Here is an 18,917-nt window from a genome sequence, read left to right on the forward strand (position 1 = left end):
TCTTCACTCACCTTTCCCAGAAGAAGGAGGATCCAATTTAGCCATGTGAGGCCAGCCCAATAAATAGCTGCTTTACTGAGAATGAGTCTGATTGAGGATTTATCCAATCCTTTATCAAGACTGATTGTTTACCTTTGCCTGAGCTTGATTGGATTGAAAAGGGAGCTCTCGCCCTGATCCATACAGAGGAGAGAGAAATCTAATCATTTCTCTCTCTGTCTGTCCGTCTTTGTCTATGTCTTTCTTTCTTCCTCTTGTTGTTGCAGCCCCTTTCCCTCTTATTGTCTCTTTCTCTGCCTCCCTCTCTTTGTCTTTCTCACTCTTCCTGTGCTTCACCTCAAATCATCAAGTCTTTATTGTCTCTACGCTTCTTTCATCCTTGTCTGATTTCTCTTCTCCAACCAGATCTGTTTCCTCTTCATTTCTTTCCCTGTCCAGCTCTCCTATTTTTTTTTTCCTGCCCCTTGAATTTTTCTCTATTTCTTTTGGGCCTCCTCTCGCCTCTATCTTCTCTGCACTTCAGACCAACTGCAACAAGCCATACATCAAGTCTGAAACAGTTAGTTCACCCGAAGGAGCAGCCTGGTTTGGGAGAAGTCAATTTTATGTGCATATTTTTGGAGAAAGATAAAAAAAACCCAGCTGGTTCAAACTCAGGTATCTCTCTTTTTTTGTAACACACATGGCCTTAGAGCATTTTAAGACATTTAAAGCCTTACAGCACAGAGTTTCAAGATAGTAGGCAACAGGGTGAGGCAATGATATGCAATGATTTCCTCATATACTGTCCTCTCGTCAAGCACATTGATTATTTCTCAGAATCTTTTAAGATACTTCAAAGAAAAAAAGACACAAGATAAAACCTTAGTGTTAGAGGTCACCTAGAAGGTGCTTGTAGCATCACTCAAGTTCACTCCAGGGACAGCGGGGCTTTTGGTTAACAAAGCACTGTAGTCTCGCTCACAAAGCTTTTCTTGTTACACATACACATGTAGGCACACGCGCACACACACTCTCACACTCACACACACACACACTCACATGGCTTCTTCAAGAACACAATAGGAGAGTAAATGGTTTTTCTGAAAGTGATTCCTACCTCCTTATTATTTATTCATGGGTCTGCTGGTCATTGCAACCTTGAGACCAGCATGTGTGCTTGCTTGCGTGTGTGTGTGTGTGTGTGTGTGTGTGTGTGTGTGTGTGTGTGTGCCTGTGTGTGTGACGAATTCTATAAGAGAGTAAAAAGTGGAGGGGCAGAGAAAATAAAGAATTGGGGAGGAGGGAGGGATGGAGGGAGATGAGGGCTGCGGTCTGGAATATGGGTTTGGATTTCCGTCCTTGAGGGGTGAGTGGAAGGCGATCGATAGTGAGGCTGAAAGCAAGGCTGATCGGGTGGCAGCACGAGGCTGCACAGGCACTCAGTGGGAACACAACCTCGACGCAAACAAGGTCACTGCCTGACCCCTAACTGGATGGAGGGACAGAAAGAAGACGAGAGTAGAAAAAGAAGCTGGGTGGAAAGAGGTTAAAGAGGAGGAGGGTCACTCGACAGGTGGGAAGCAGAGGTTGAAGCTGCAACTGAACTATTTTTCATCTCCCTGGCAAAATGAAGAAGGAACAGTGGGGAGGATAAAAATAGAAGAAGAACATGATGAAGGAGATGAGACAGGGATATGTGGTGATGGAGCAAAAGGAGAAGAATGCACCGCTTCTGCAGACATGGAAATCTGTAATATTTGCATATTTCGGAAAGAGAAAGAGAAGGAAAAAGAAGGAAGAGAGAAACCGGCAACCTTTGACTCGCTTTTAAACCTCGAGAAGAAAACACTTCCACCCACCTTAAATTAAACCACAAGACGTTGCAGCCACAGCTATTCGCTGGAGCGTATGAAATAGTTGTGTTTGAGAGCATGAAAACAAACAACAGCAGATGATGCAGAGCAAACGAAAGACAGAAAGAGTGAGAAGAGACATCGGTGAATGCCGGTGATGAGTACTGCACAGTGAAAAGGACACGCTGACCACTAGACAGGGTCAAGACACGAGGATGAGCTGGCAAATTGTGTTCATTATGTGCGCTGAAATTATGCTTCCAAAAGACGCGGAGATAGAACATCTGCTACGGTGCATATCTTTGGGCAAATGCTGCATCTTGTGTACTCAGTGTGCTGCACCCAAAAGCCTTTTTTGGTGTTCTTTCAGTGTTTTGGAAGGTCGTTCTATCACGAAACTACATACGGGCATTTTATATAAGCAGACAAAGGAAATTGCGGCGTAGACAGAGATAAAACTGTCACTACTTTCTGTGGTGTGGCCTATAGTGCTTCTGATTTCATGAAGAAGTGTGGGATGAATTTAGTAGGCTAATCAACCGTTTCAGTGCAATCACTCAGCCAACACTTGATGAGGGCAACTTTAAATGTCTGCTTATCACTTCACTACTTCACACTTTAGTTCAAATAGAAGAAACATAGCAGTGCAACCACCTCACATGTGTCTATGACGGTGTGAGTCTTTGCATCTGTGTCCTTGACTACTTGAAACGGTGAGAGAGAAGACATCAAAGACAAAATCAAATTGGATCTCCAGGCAAAAACAAACAAACAAACCAACAAAAAAACAAAAAAAACAAAAAACCCTTAATATTGCCAGTGATGAGTCTGGGGGTACAACTCTGTATTGGACTCCTCTATACCTGTCTGTATGTTTGAGTGTCTCTGGAGTGTCTGCTGCCGTGGTAACGCACTGTACTTTGCAGACAAGCCCTTCTCTGGAGCTAAAAATACTAAAGCAATGTCTAAATGTCTGTATGTCTGTGCTAATAATATTAAATGAAATGGTGGAAAAAAGTAGACTGTACATATTGAACAGTGGCTAGACAAAGATAGATATATAGATAGATAGATAGATAGATAGATAGATAGATAGATAGATAGATAGATAGATGCTTGTGCACAATGTTTCTCAAGCACCAGAAAAGTTATACTCCACATATTAAGACCAATACGACCAGCCATTCAGTCTGAGCGTGATACAAGGTTTTACTTACTTATTAAAGGGGGGAGGGGGCCCCACAGAGGCTGCATACGGGCAGGGACCCTGATTTTTGTGCTATGCCACTGGTGCACATACCGCCGTCCTCAATGAATAGTGAGGTCACTGGTGTCACCAGCATATTTTTGAAGACTAATGCAATGCATAGATTTCAGGCAGTGTTGTGCACCCTAGTTTCTTTCAGGGGGGTGCTGTGGATAGATGGAAGCACACACAAGCTACAGGCACAAGTAACCAGTACAGTAACTTCTTGTACGAATTTCATGCAGAATATGGGTGGGATCGGTGGTTGTGTATGTATGAACATAGGTGAATCTCTTTTGGCCTGTTTTTACACTCTTAATAGATACCGCAGATGGATATTTGTCAAGCTTTTCCCTACTTTTCTCCCTCCTTCCATTTTTCATTTCTCTGCATCATCCGTTATGCACTCAGCAATGACATCATCTGCTCTACACACACACACACACACACACACACAAAAGTGAGAGTTCAAATTTCGCTCACCCGTGCCATGCTTGTGCTAATTATCCTTTGCTCATTACAACCAACTCATCCAACATGGGCGGAGCGTGTAAGGTAGCAGCTGACACTGCTGCTGACAGCTGTCAACACACAGGCTGTTTGCAGAGAGCTGCTTATGTCTGCAGATTCTGTCTGCCCCTGTTTGTGCCGCTCCAACTCGAGCCATCTGATGGTCAAGGAAATGTTGAACAGACACTTGAAATGTCTCCAACGACACTTTCTTTTCACATGAGAAAAGTGGAATTTCTGAATATGCTTACAAGTCAGGCGTCCTTCAAGAATAATCAGTGGAAACCTGTAAAGCCTCAGCATCATAGCAGCTATTGTCCATGCTTACAAGCAAACAGCATCATCATCAGTGTCATTGAGTTCATCAACACAGAAGTTACATATACAGTACACATTTTTTCAAAGATCGGGGCTCTGTGGTAAATGCTGATGATTCCTCTGCTTCCTGTTATTCCATCACAGTGTTGGTCTCATGTTACAGAGGCAGAAAAAGCGATAAAGGCATCCATATTATATGACAAGGTTAGAAAGAGGGATGGCGTGTTCAATATCAATGAGTCAGTTTTATTGAACTTGGTGCCAGTGTGATCTCTGCATCGAGGGGTGTGAAGGTGTTTCACACTGAGGTATGAAAGAACAGGAAGGCACTGTTGCTCCGGTTTGTACAGATGTAGACAGCTACATTAAATGGTGTGTGTAAGAGCTTATTGATGTGAAATCAATCATGTTCATATTGACAATAATTGAGTTACTCTACTGGCTTAAATGTAGTCCTGCCAATTACCCAGACTATTGATTGCACTTTCAAACAGGCGAATTGTTAATAAATGGAGATTACATCATGAAAATGGCATTTGACTGATATGAATAAACATCCATCTTATCTTTTCTTTTCACCAAATGTTTCCTCTTAATTTCTAATCAACTCCCTCATTCTTCATTTATTTTTGTCTTCTTTTGTCCTTTTGTCCTTTTTTTTTTTTTTTTTTACCTTTTCACATATTCATTTGTTCTGTCTTCTTATGCTTGATTGAATCTCAGTTTTTTCAGCTCTTTCTCTTCTCCTTTACTCTCTGTCACTGACAGTCTTCTCTCCCACAACTTTTATTCGCTTGTTTTCTTCATTCACTTTCACATAAAAAAAGAGGGAAAATTCTGCCCTCTTTCTTGTATTTACCTGTTCCCACACATTTCTCCTCCTTCCTCTCTTCTCCCTCAGCTTCCCAACACTTGATGCTATGAATCAGCAAAGTAACCTCCATGCAGGCGGTGATGCTTGAAATTATATTTATCACTTATTTTAGTTTCTTTTAACCACGGATTTATTCTTTCTCTCCTCTAAGCTGTTTTATCCATGCACAAGTTTATTCAGTCTTATACTGTCTGTCATCTACACCTTGTCACTTTAAGTTATTCAATTTAGTCCGTGTTTATAAAGCAAAGTGTGAGTGATTATGTCTCTGTGTCTGTCTGCTCTTACCAGCCTGCATTGCTCCTGTTTATGTCATTTCTGCCTGTTTTCTCTCTTCCTCTCCCACACCTTCCCTCAGATGTTGCATATCGTGTGCTTACGCTTGTGTTTGTGTTTGTGTATGTGTGTGTGTGAGTGCCTCTGTGTGTGTGGGTCTGCGTCCGTGCCAAGTAGTATTCCCCGATAACAGGATTACCATCTTAAGCCTATTCACGGTAAGTGAGCCAGTTGGATGGATAAAGCACTGTATCGTCGACTCCACTGGCGTTACATCAAGAAAAGAGTTAGAAAAATTGTAGAAGGCAGGCCTAGCAAGCTCTTGGTGGGTTAGGAAGAGGGAACATAAAGAATTCAAACTCTGTAATACCCCAGGAAGCAGCCGCGGTAGAGGGGGGAAAGCCTTGCAAGCATTGCTTATACAGTGATGTCAAACAACAAGGAACTATTAAACTTTTCACACTAGTGTTTTACTCGTCAACCTCACAGAGATGCAGTGGCAACACTTTAGGTAAAGGAACATGAATTATGATGGCTCCATGCATGAAAAAGCATGAATTTTTCCATGAAATACCTCATGAAATATCAGGGATGCACAGGAATTAAAAGTATCTTGTGCATGCTGTCGTGGAAGAACAATGAGTTAATTAATACAACAACTAAGGTATTTCAATCATACATGAGTTAATTAATGATGTCTTCATAGTTTAGTCTGAAGATGACAGGATATAAATATCTGTTACATATTGTAACTCAGTGAGTATATGAGTAGACCTGTAAGAGCTGCCTCTATTGGGTTTATCCCCACATATATCCGCAGTCATGAAGATTTTCTTTCCTGCCACTGTGCGCTGTACAGTTGCCTCTCTCAGGTCCTCATGCACGGTACATTACACCGTCAGGACCTGAGCTCTGCTCCTGGCTCCCAAAAAACAATATATTTTTTGGTCATTGCTGGTAGAGCAGGGGGTGTAAGTCTTAGAGGACTGTGCCTGTACTCGCTGAAAGGTCAAGGATGAAACTGATGTAGTCAGTGTCCACTATGACGTCAAGTTTCACAAGCAGATAACATACACCAGCTCTCAGTCCCAAAAATTTAAACATAAAAAGAAAGTGAGGTGTGCCACGAATAACACCATGTCAGCCTCTGTGGAAAAATGGGCACCGATTAATATTGCTCTCCATCCACATAGTACTGCTGCTGCAGAAGGGTGGGACGATGATAACGTACCAAAATCATCCCCATCTAGGCCACTAATGCAAGATGATGGAATCTGGGGCATGCTGATGGCATGTGCATAAAAGCGCCATATCTGAAAATGCATCATCTGCTGTCTAGCACGTTTAAAACTGACTGTGTCAGGGAGGACTCGCATAGTACAGATAGAAACAGATGAAAGGGCAGGGAGAAACGCAAGATGTGGCTGCGCAGATGTCTGCTGCTGTCATCCCTTTGAGGAGGGACGCTATTTTGACAGTGCCACGCCTTGTGAGTGTCCTCTGTAATGAATGAACAGCTGCTGTGCGCCTGATGTTTGCACAGAACATACTGAGACAAAGCGCACACTGGGCAAGGGTAGGTGAGATGCTTCTTCTGCCTCATTTCTGTGAGGCGGAGGGAAGAAGCCTTCAAGGGAAATTGTTCTGGACTGAAAGCAGTTTGTTAGGACTTTAGGTGTAAATGGGGGATTTGGCTGTAAAAGTGCTGCGCTCCTGTCCTCTCTAATGGCACGAATGGTGAGACCAACAGAGCACTCTCTTGTGTGGGACCATGCATGCAGCACCAGGGGTGCATCCCAGTGTGGTGCCAGAGAGTTCACAACAGATTTTTAGAAACGCTTCACCAAAGAATGCATGAAAACCGATCTCCCTCCACAACCTTCAAGGCAGGGTGAAATGGCTGGTAGATAATGGCAGACTGTTATCTACCAATGTGTGAAGATAGATAAATCAGGAGAACTGGGCGAAATGGGGGAAAGGAACCCCCAGTGGAGGGGTGTTGATGTGCATTCATGGAGAACCACAGTGCGCATTCTCACTCTCGTCAGTTTCCACTCGTAGTGGGAGGGATCTCCATGAGACATCAAGTCGCAGCGTGGTTCTGTACCCCGGGATGTACGCCACTCTGATGGAGAGCAGGTGTCTGTGTGACCACAGCAGGGGACTCTTGGCTTTTTCCAGCAGCCAGGCTGTGCACACGCCGTCTTCACGGTTGAGGTATGCTGCTGCTGTCATGTTGTCTGTTCTTAATACAACATGTCTGTTTGTCAGCAGTGGAGCAGAGTGTTTATATTCTTTCAGTTCTATAGACGGCTTTAGGGAGGTTTTGTGGGGGGCTAGAGGATTCTCCCACCTTCCTCCCACCACCTGAGACACGCACATTCCACCCCAGCAGGAGAGAGATGTATCCATGTGGTCTAATATGTGTGATGTCACTCTCCTGAGGTGGACTCCTGTTGTCAGAACAGGGTGCATTTTCCAGTATGTAAGGTGTGACTGCAGTGAGGGACGGATGACCAGCATTTGAACTGGGTCGAGGCACAGATGGCCAAACCACCTCTGGATTCTCCTCATGTGTTGGAGCCCCAAGGTGACCACGTGGCTTGCGAATATCATACACAGCAGATGCATCGCTGCTAGCACTGTCACCACTCTGTACAGTGAGATGCAAAATAGCAGAGAGTGAAGTGAATTCAGCCTGGCAAGGGACGGCTTTACTTTCATGGTGGCGGAGTTCATTTCCACGCTCAGATAAATAAACAACTGGGTTGAAAGCATTGAGATCTTTCGTGAGAGGTTTCATAATATACCTGTTGAACAGAGATGATTCCAAAAGTGGCCTTATCCCACCCGTTTTCTTTGGTGTTAGAAAATAGTGGGAATAAAAGCCCTTGGTCTCCTGTCCTGGAGGAACACGGGAGATCACTTCCCTCCTCAGAAGCTCCGCCAGCTCTGCTGTCAGGGCTGTTATCTCTGCCTGAGATGACACGATTGTTTCCACCGCACTCCACAAACAGGGGAAGAGAACTGGCGAACTGGATGGTGTAGCCTCTTGAAATTAGCCTGGGCATCCATGTATTCATGGATAGCATGCGGTGACACACTGAGCAGTGCTCTGTAACGTGCATGACTGTGGACAGGCTGTTGACATCATTTGCAGCCAGCTCATAGTCTTGTCCGCCGCTGTGTGAAACGATTGCCTGTTCATCACTGCACCTGTTGGTGCCTCTCATATATTGTGATTATATATGTGGACAGCATTAATGGATAAATAGAAATGATTAGAAAGCTTTTGATATTTATAACCTCTTCAATTTGGCAAATCTAAATTGTCCAGTAGAGTATTTCTTTCCGTACAGATGTCTCTAAGAGTTTTTGAGTTCTGAAAATACCTTTAAAACAGTGTTTTTAAACAACCTTCTTGCTCATCTGGGATTATTTTTTATTTTTTATTTTTTTTACAAAAACAGATATTTGGTTTTGTGAGTAATTCCTTTAAGGTTATACTGAATGACACATGAAATATTATTAAAATGTTACCACCATTTACAAACTAATAATACCAAATACATGATGCTCACATAGACAGAAGGGCTGACTTCCTTTGAGGGCTCACAAAAATGACTGATGCATGAGTAACAAATGGTTATATATGATCTCACAATTTATGAAATACTTAAGGTGTTGTATTAATTAACGTATTGTTCTTGCATTACAATGAGATCCTGATAGAATAATTATTATTAGTATCAGATTGCATTTAATCTCTTAATTGCTTACGCAGAAACATAAATGGTAACCTGTTCAGTTTGTTAGCTGCATCATCATTCAGGATCCAATTAGGGCAGTTTATTCAGCATTATTCTTAATATTTGTGACAGCTGTGCTGAACATTAACATAAAGAGCAAGATGTAAACAGCCATCTCAACGTCCTTTTTTATGGCTAAATGCTAATCCAGGATTAAGGTCTCTCATGTATTGTTGTGTTGACAGTTTCCTGTTTAGACAGCAGGGCAAAAGGGTCCGACAGCCACTGGACCATGTCTGCTGGATCCTGTTGTGATGTGTCACTCTGAGGAGGGAAGGGAAAGGCTCAGAGACGGATCAGGAGAAGGAGAGGAAGTGTGTGTGTGTGTGTGTGTGTGTGTGTGTGTGTGTGTGTGCGCGCGCGTGTGTGCATATGTGAAGAAGGAAAGATAGATGAGACGTTAAAGAAGGCCAACTTTTGACTAGTAGAGACGTAAGGGACAGAGTGAAACAGAGAGAGAGAGACTGCCAGAGAGACAGAGATGAGAAGAAAGGCAAGAAACTGAGACCACATAGAGAGGAGAGGAGGCAGAGAGACGTTTATACAGAGAGCTGCAGGCCACTGACCTGTCAGTATGGTTGACACATATTAGCCTTCTTCTCCCTCATCACCTAAAGAAGTGCACACCTTTCATTCTGTCTCCCCTCTTGTCTTCTACTCTCTTCTCTTGTCTTCTCTTCTCTCCCCTCCTTCTGTCACTTTGTCCATGCCACCACTGTACCTCATTTCTTCCCGAGCATACCTTCTCTGGCTCTGATCCATATTCATCATGCATAATTAACTGTCCTTCTTTCTTTCCCCACAAGTCAACACAGATTTGCTGATTTTGAAGCTTGACTTTGTTGCTAGTTTATTAGATACACGGCGAAATCCACAGCAATCCAGTTCAAGAGCTCTGCAGTAAATCCTCCTTTTATGAAGCTCATAAAGTTCAGTTTTTGTGGATAAGGTGTCAGACAGGTGTTGATTCAACTCTATCATTTTGGAGGCAGAGCATCAAAAGGTGTATCTAATATTTTGTCCACTGTCTCATTGAAAACTGAACTTTATAAGCTTCATAAAGTTAGGTTTTATTGCAGGGCAGTTCTATTGGATTATGGCGGATTTAGCAAGGTGTGTGTACCTATTAAACTAGCACCTGGGTGTATTGTTAAAATATCCAGCTGGATTATGGAGTACGGCACATTTACTGTGGCTGGAGATGCTGTGAGTTACTGCTAAAAGCGTGTTGACTTGCCCGTCAGGTCAAAACATGGTTGACAATGCCAATAGAGTCAGTTTATCTGAGTCACATAAACAGCAGGAGGCCACAATAACATTCCACAACAATTCATCCAGAACATCTCTGCTGCATTGTGAATGCTGCTGAATGTGCCAGAGGTAACTGATTTCAGTCTACATGCAGAGAGCTGTCTTTCACCCAACAATATTCACTTCATTTTCTGGGTTGGAACGATGAAACTTCAAAGGCACGGCAAACAAATAACACCTGGTGAAATTTCAATATGCCTTTCGAAATGAATGCAATGCCAGAGGATAGGTGGTACTAAACTATAGACTCTGTTCCTGTCAAACAGCACAAAGACTGCAACATCTTTACTTGGCTCATTCTATATCAGTGTAAAGAAGTCAGTGAGATAGGATTCAAGGACAGGTTATTACTGTTCAGTGCAGACACAGCATCACATCAACTGGAGACAAATGTTTTACTGAAGGGATTTGTTACAAATGATGATCATGCAGCATGACCACTAATGGAAAATTTACTAGCCTGCTGGGCTTTAGTCAGTATTTTAGTACATTCAATAACCACAGTATGAATAGGACCCCATAGCGTCATCCTGTAAAAACGTGGTCCCTAACTTCTTCCTGCAACACTCTGACAAAGCTGTTCTTCCTTTCTCTGCACTGTTTCTGTTCTCCTGCTGAAACATCTGTGTCCTAGACAGCATACAGCTCCCCAGCTGAATACAGAAACAGCGAACAAAACCTGCTGTGTTTCATGTCGAGCTGGATCCCAGGGGATCCCAAACCTTCTCTTCGCTTTACTCTTCTAACCATATGTAAGAGCTATTATTACAAAAGACTCTGACTCAACAAATGCATCTTCATCTCCCAGCGTGTCTGTGTCTATCTGTGTGGGGGAGAAAGTCTGGGGGAATGTGTGTGTTCTTTTAATGTGTGTAAATGGATGTGCATTTAGACGCAAGATCTGATGACAAGTGCATGTTTGCTTTCCTCTACTTTGCAAAGCATCACAAAGGAAGGGAAGAGAAAAGCGTCCAGACAGGGATAAGATGAGGGGGAGAAAAAGGACCGAGAGATATCCAGACCGCTCCGTCGGGACCTGAGCAGAAAAAATAGAGCAGCGTCACGCGTCTATTGAAGGAAGGGAGAAGAAAGAGGTGCAGAGGGAGAGCGAAAGAGGTCAGAGAAAGAGAGCGCAGGTGATGGTTTTAAGCTGCTGGTGTCACAGGCAGATATAGGCTCCTCTGCCGCCTGGCTGAGATCTGCATCGCACACAATATCCCCTTCATTCGCAATATCACCTCTCTCTATTTCGCTTCATCTGCCTCCCTGGTGTAGCGACTCCCAGTGTGATGCACTTTTTCTCTCCCCATCACACAGCTGCCAGCGATACCTTGTATATCAGTGCCTCTCATTCTCGCTCTCACTTGCTGAAAAAACTATTTCTCACTTATACGTGCAGTCTTTTTTTTTCTCTCACACACATACCCTCTTCCTTACCTACTATATTCATCACCAACTCACGCTGTTTTTATTTCTTCACACACTTTGTCTCTCTGTTTCCTTGCATACTTTCCTCCTGCCTTTTACCTCAGGATCTTCTTATATAACAATACTCTGTATTATAAGCTCATATGCAACTTCCATCCCATTGACTTTCTGTAATCTTTTGAATGCAATAAATCATCTTGATTTCATGGTCAGAAAATGTCAGTTACCACATAATACCTGCTTTTAACCAAAATACCTCGCCTGTTCCAAAGCCCCCACACCACATAATCTTACCATTAACATTCTTCTGAACTTGAGCCTAGCCTAAATGTCCCTGAACCCATGAGCAGCTATAAAATGCTTCCTCTCCAAAGCTAAAACAGACTAGCTGTTTATTATTTGTAAGATTTTCTCTCATCTTTTAATCCTTGAATGCAAAGGATAAAAGCAGGAGATGCACACTTCACGCTCACTTCCCTTTTCTGTCTCTCACACACCAGCGTACACAAATAAAAACACACACATGCATGCAAGCTGGACTCACTAAACCACAGAGAGACGGGGTTCGGTTCATTGCTCACTTTGGCTGGTTTGATCAATGGCAGTCTGCCTCCTGCAAATCCCTCCCACAAACAGAGCTGAATAAACAGACAGGGAGCGTTTACACAGACCCTGATAATCTGCTAATCCATATAACCTGCTTTCTAACCAACACACACACTCACAGACACACTCACATGCACACAGGAGTGAATATGTACGCCGATACTGTGTACATATCCAGGCGTGAAAGCAGGAAACACACACTTCTACACACAAACATTTGCATGTGTGCATACACACACGCGCACCGTATCAGGGAGTTTTGCCCATTATCCTCCCTGACCTCCTCAACAGGACATGGTTGATAGTCTCGTCGATGTTGATAACAGACAGAAGGGTTAATAGGGATTAATGGACTGTACACACAGAGTTGCACACGCGCACACACGAGTGCGAGAAAAACATTTCAGTGTTGATGAGTTTACAGGCTTTCATGTATCTCTGAAGTGTGTGTGTGTGTGTGTGTGTGTGTGTGCGTATTTGTGCATTTGATTAGTGAAAGTATCATGTAGCTGTCAGCCATGCAGCATTCCCACAGCTTGATGGGATAATTGAAGCGTGAAAAAGCCATATAGAGTTTGTCAAAACTCTTAGTGGTCTGAGTTTAGCATCATGGACCCCACGAGTACGCCGCTTAGTGTCATTAACTTGCACTCTGTGGAGCAGACAGAGATTTTATCAGCAAGAAAAAAAAGGCATAACTGCATTTATGATTTTGACCAGTTATTCAGACAATTTAATGACCTGCGCAGTGAAATGAAGACTCTTCCAGTCTATCTCACTTATGCACTCTCTCTTTATATTCTTTATCATTTAAGTTATATTCTGGAACAATATGTCCATTAAATGATACTAATTGACAGTTTTGCCAGAGGCCCCACATTCTCACCGCATTTTCTCATTAATAACAAACTGGTATCAAAGGCCGTCTGGAGGCACGTAAACCAACACATATCAAGGTCAGAGAAGTGGTGAAACTAACAAGTCATCTCAATGAAATGACAAAACCCTCATTTGTCATTTGTTTTAGGGAAAGATCACAGTTTGTCTTACAATAACGAACTGATAAATGTTCAGGAAACATTGTGGTTTGGGTTACAATTGTCACTATGTTACTAAAATGACTGATACTGTCGACAGTCAGGTTTAATCTCTCACCCTGCTGCAGTAAGGTAGAAGTGTACTGGATGCTGGATGTGGTTTTCTTTGCTATAGAGAAACTATCTTAAAACTTTCCACCAGAGCGGACAGTGAACCTGAAGATGTGTTTATGCAGAGACACCTAAGAGCGGATGCTTTTCAGCATTTTTGCATATCTTTGAAGTTTTTTTTTTTTAAATCAAATGTCAAAGTCTATCTTTCCTAGTCTTTCTCTGTGCTGCTGTCTTAACTTTTCTCTGTTACACTTTGACTGATTCCGTCCTTCAGCACACCTCGCTTTCACAGACAGCATCTTTGTCAATTCAACATTTTCTCCCCTCCCCCGCTCTCTCCAGGTGCGGTGGACGAAGACGGCAGGCAGTGCATCAGACAAGTTCCAGGAAACATCCATCTACAACGAGACGCTGCGCATCGAGGGCATCCAGAGGGTGCAGGGGGGTCGCTACTACTGCAAGGCCGACAACGGGGTGGGGGTGGCTGCCATCAAGTCCATCCGCGTAGATGTGCAGTGTAAGTGGGCAGGGAGAAAGAGGTCCACTTCTAGACCACAGCTGACTATCACTGCAGCTATTCCCACTGTTAGAGAAGACCCAGATGAGGAGAGATGGAAAGATTGGAGGAGGAAAGATGAAAGACAGATTGGATGGATGATGAGATTTCAGGTGGGAATGGCTTCCAGGAGTATCTGATGACTTATGGTGGAAAGGATGAAAAGTATGGTTGGAGGATTAGAGGGGAAGAGGATAGATCAAATAGAAGCGCAGTATTTGGAAATAGTGTAGATAAGAGAGTGCAATATATATAAACATCCCAATTTCAATGCTCTTTTACCTGTAGTGTACCACTGGTTTACTGTATGGCTAATGCAGGTGTGTGCACTCCACCAACAAGGGTGATTAGGAAAAACACTGCTTCGTCAGATACTCCTTGGAAAAAGTGAAGTCTGTGGGACATATCGAGAATTTTATAACAGTTAGTCCAGGCGGTACGGGCTCCCTAACCCACTGTTTCTCAAGTTACACACTACCCTTGAAAAGAAAAGGTGGAAAAACCAAACCACTAAGTCAGGTTTAGCCCTGTCACGTCCCCTTATTTGACGTTGCCCGCCACGATTAGTATGCAAATTACTAATCGACTGATAATTAAGAGATCTCCCCTCCATTTCAGACCTTGTCACAGATCTTTTGAACTGTCCCTGTGGTCTGGGGCTCTATAAAGGGTCCTTTGTTATTGTTTGCAATACAGACAGACAATTGTGAGAAGCAGTGTTGCGTTGTAGGGGCCCCGTGCTGCTGCTTGTTTCACTGCCCCACTGTCCCTGTGAGTCAGGGGCCAGGTCATGGAGACAGGTTGATGCACATGCAACTAGGTATTTACCCAACACATCAATACGTTTATACAGTTTCGTTTTCATTCCCAGCACTAAAATCCTTGCCCATCCTTTTACATCAGTTTATTGCATAGATAGTTCCTGCCTTCATTGATTCAATCATTTTAATGGTGGGTTTATAGACTAATAGAAAAAGGCTGATTTTCCAAGGGCCCTATAACAGTAAACATCCATTACCTGCCGTTCATTTGCTGAATTCATCTCTTCTTCTGCTCTGCTTTGTGTGCAGTACAACACCATCGTCTGCCACCCCACCTTTAACATCAAATCTCCTACATCAAACTGTGCAGTGGCAAGCATACGTACATAGACACACACAAGCACACACACACACACATCGCGCCATGCTTGTCCCTCTAGGATTTGTCACTTACACACCACCCTGACTCAGACTCTTAATGGGGCTCTCCCTCCCTCCTTCTTCCTCCTCCCTCTCTGCTGTTAGTGTTAGTTCTCCCCAGGCGCTAGCTTGGCCCCTGCTGGGGAGCTGGTAATTGCAGGGGGCCTGGGTAGTAAACAGGTTGTATTGTGTGTGTAGTTGTGACAGGTCTGTGAAGCTAACCAGCTCTGACGGCCAATGCTTGTTCAATTCCCCATCCCCCATGCCGCCTTAGACCCAGCGGCGGTCAGCCACGCTTCCTACACAGGATGACTTTAGTGGCAGAACGATGTAACAATTAGCCCAGGCTACCAGGGAAAAAAAGAGAGAAAGATGGAGAGAGGTAGATGGAAGTGGAGGGAAAGATGGATGGGAGAGAGAGGAAAGAGGCGCTGTAAGCAGGGAGTTAGGTAGAGGGAAAAGCAGGGAGGAAACAAGCGGAAACCTCCACAGCTGAGTGTCCCTGGAGATGTAGTCTGAACAGCAGGACAACAGGAAATATCGTCAGAAAAAACTCAATGTTCTGTATGTATATTAATCAACAGATGGGTGACAAAAGACAAGACGACATGGTGTCTTTGTAAGGTGTTGAGCCACCTGAACAGCTGCTCTGCTTGTCATGTAGATTCTACAAACCTCGGGCCAGAGCCAGACAGATTAATAAGTCTATTCTAAGTCAGCACATATCGGGCAGGCAGGCTGGATGGATATCGGCGTTGGCACTCTACTATCAGTCAGGTTATGATTGAGAAATCTGAGTCTGTTGTGTTTTTGTATTCAGATTTTCCTTTGATTTGTCACTCATCTGTTATACAGTGCAATACAGTTAATTCTCTTCAAGGGACTGGAGCTGTAATAGCTCACTTTACTTTGAGTGTGTGTCTAGGTGGCAGTTCTGATGGCTTAAATGATTTGGACTTAGTACATAGTGTTTGCTGCTGTTTTGACCAAAATCTGCTCTGCCCAGGCTCCACTTTGCTCCCAAAATTGTTCTTTTCTGGCTCTAAAGAGCCGACAAGGTGGTAGCTAGTTGTAAACACAAACTCCAGGCACCCAAAATGCCCTGTCAGAAACCAACGTGAGACGACATGATATATCCATTTCTTTCTAAAGAGATAGTACAAGAGAAACAGAAGGATATGTGTAGTTCAACCAGCAATGTGCAGGGGTAAAAAAAGCCAATGCCACTTTTCATCTTGTTTAATACAACCTAAAGAGGACTCAACCTTTCCAAGAATACCTGAACAGCGACTAGAGGAGAAAGCTGAAATAGAAAAGAATGGCTGAACAGATTGTAGTGCTGAGGTAGTTGTAGTTTCCACTCAAAAAAGATGATGAGAAAAAAGAAGACCAAGACAGACGGAAAAAAGGAAAATGAAGACAGAGTGGAAATTATGGAGAGAAAAGAGAGAAAGGGGGAGAGACGCACATAATAAGGTAGATGCACTCATATGGTTTTCAATTTGAATGCATCCAACAGACCAGTTATTGGACTAGAGGGCAGAACATGTTACTCACACAGGGTACAAACAGAGGCTTCAGCTCTCTCTCTCATTCAATCACACACTTTCTGTCTTTTCTCATGTCTCAGTTTTTTTTTTAACTGCGATGACCAAGTGCTGCACCTTCTATACACTCTTTACTTCCCCCTTCTCCTTCCCTCACTCCTCCTTCTTTCATGTTGTCCTCTCATCCTCCACGTTTTCCTTCCTTCCTGCCCTCCTCTCTGAGCCGTACACAGCAGTGCATGGATGTGTGTTTATATGAAGTGAGTCAGCTGGGGTCTCTCACTCTCAGCTGTGAGACTCAACCAAGCCCAGCAGTGTCTGGCTTTCGGTCATCTGCCCCGCATGCAGCTTTAACTTTGCTTTCATACAGTCACATGGCTTCAAGCAGGCATGCAAGAAAGCATGCACGCACACATACAAGCACAAACACCTGCCCTTAACTCATTTATATGTAGCACGCACGTATCTTTTGCATTTACATACACACACTTGCACACTGAGGCATAAAGTAATACAGAGAAACTTTTAAGTATGCACATATACTCAAACATGTCCAAAAGCACACACGCACACACACACACACACACACACACACACACACACACACACACACACACTCAATGTGCAGTGTTTGAGAGCAAGAGGAGCAGAAGAGGGGAGAGAGTGAATGATGGCAGACAGTATCTTCAATATTCTGCTTTGAACAAAAGGCACATACAGCAGAAGTCACTTATATGTTTCTATAGCTGATACCCTACATCTGCCTTCCTCTTTTCATATATTGTCCTCTCTGCCTGCACCATTTCTTCCTTTTTTTGTGTTTTGCTCCGCAGCTCACACAGAGGCACCTTTCCTCCCTCCTTTTCTCATTCTTCCCTCTTTACAATTTCTGTTTCTCAACCTTGAATCAGGTTAATAATTTAGCATGTATTATTTATTGTAGGGATATTTGAATAAATCAGTTTGTACAGAATAATTTATGTCAGCCAGCTTGTTTTCCATATGAATTTAATTTCAGGCCCTTCAGTCAATAAGTTATAAAATCTTTATAGTTAGTGAGCAAATACAGGTGAAGCTATTCTTTACTGCTGTCAATCTTCCGTTTTTCCAATTTCACAGAAAGCACATACAGAAACTTTCCCATTTATCTACAGCCACTACGACCGGCTTAACTGATGCTTTCCATTCAGAAACACCTCATCCGCCTACCACCTGGTTTCTTACCCTGTCAGACCTCCATCACACAGAGGTCACCTGTATCAACCAGCTGACCAATGACCTGGCACTCTAACCGCTGAGGCAGTGGGACAGTGAGCAGGCGGGGTTTAACTTTGAGTAGCCTCTACTGATGGGATGGACTTGGTTCAGAAACCCAACCAATGGTACTTTAGTGTTGATCAGATACAGAAAAACCTCCAAAAAACTGTATTCATGACAACAATTGGTAGCTCAGGTTAGTTAAAATCAAGTCCTCTCCGTGGATTCATTCCTCTCCTCTGGACACAGCCAGGTAAGTGGAAAAGTGGAATAGATGATGATGATGATGATGATCATATTGTTTCTGATGGCAATGTTGTGGCAGTGGGAGTGACGATGATGATATTCATGATGCTGATGGTTTAGCAAGATTTTTTTTTTTCCTTTTTTTAGTTGTTTTTTGTTTTGCTTCTGTGAAAAATTCAAGGCCCAAGTCAGAAAAACCAGCTTATCACCGTACCCCCTCTTACAAAACGGAGACAACTGCCATGTGTTCAGTGCGCTAGAAACGATGATCAGAAATGAACTTCCTGTTCTGCTGGTTCTCCAGTCAGACTGACTCTTTTGAAGGAACTGCCTCTAACCTCTTGTGGCGTTGTCAGTAATGACTGTAGAAGTCAATGGAGTTTAATACCATGAATCTCCAGACGTAGACAAGCCCTTTCACAGCTGTGGCAGTTATCACCCTAACTGTCACTGGCTATGGGAGTCAATAGAAGAATGTGTAATCTTTAGAAGAAAATCCCAGTGCAGAAATACAAGTGCTCTGGAATGGTTGTTTTTGACAGCGGCGAGCGCACACACACACACACACACACACACACACACACACACACACACACACACACACACACACACACACACACTTGCACACCCACAGCAGTCTAGGTGGAATTCTGTCCGTCCATGTTGGCCAGAGTCTTCTGTCACAACACAGGCTCTGTGCTTCAGGGTGACACCAGTCCTGGCTGGAGCAGGAGGAATGGGCACCGCTGCTGCTGGCGCTCAGTGG

General features: G+C 43.4%; 1 protein-coding gene across 2 annotated transcripts in view; it reads left to right on the top strand.

Moving 5' to 3' along the window:
* mdga1 (MAM domain containing glycosylphosphatidylinositol anchor 1) overlaps positions 1-18,917 on the top strand; it is a 167,399-nt gene that overhangs the window by 53,060 nt on the left and 95,422 nt on the right. For both annotated transcript variants that reach the window (XM_076722664.1, XM_076722579.1), the window contains exon 4: positions 13,707-13,881. In XM_076722664.1, coding sequence (XP_076578779.1) covers positions 13,707-13,881 — 175 coding nt within the window. The remainder of the gene's footprint in view (positions 1-13,706; positions 13,882-18,917) is intronic.

This window comes from Chaetodon auriga, chromosome 1, assembly GCF_051107435.1.
Source record: "Chaetodon auriga isolate fChaAug3 chromosome 1, fChaAug3.hap1, whole genome shotgun sequence".
Classification (NCBI taxonomy): Eukaryota; Metazoa; Chordata; class Actinopteri; order Chaetodontiformes; family Chaetodontidae; genus Chaetodon; species Chaetodon auriga.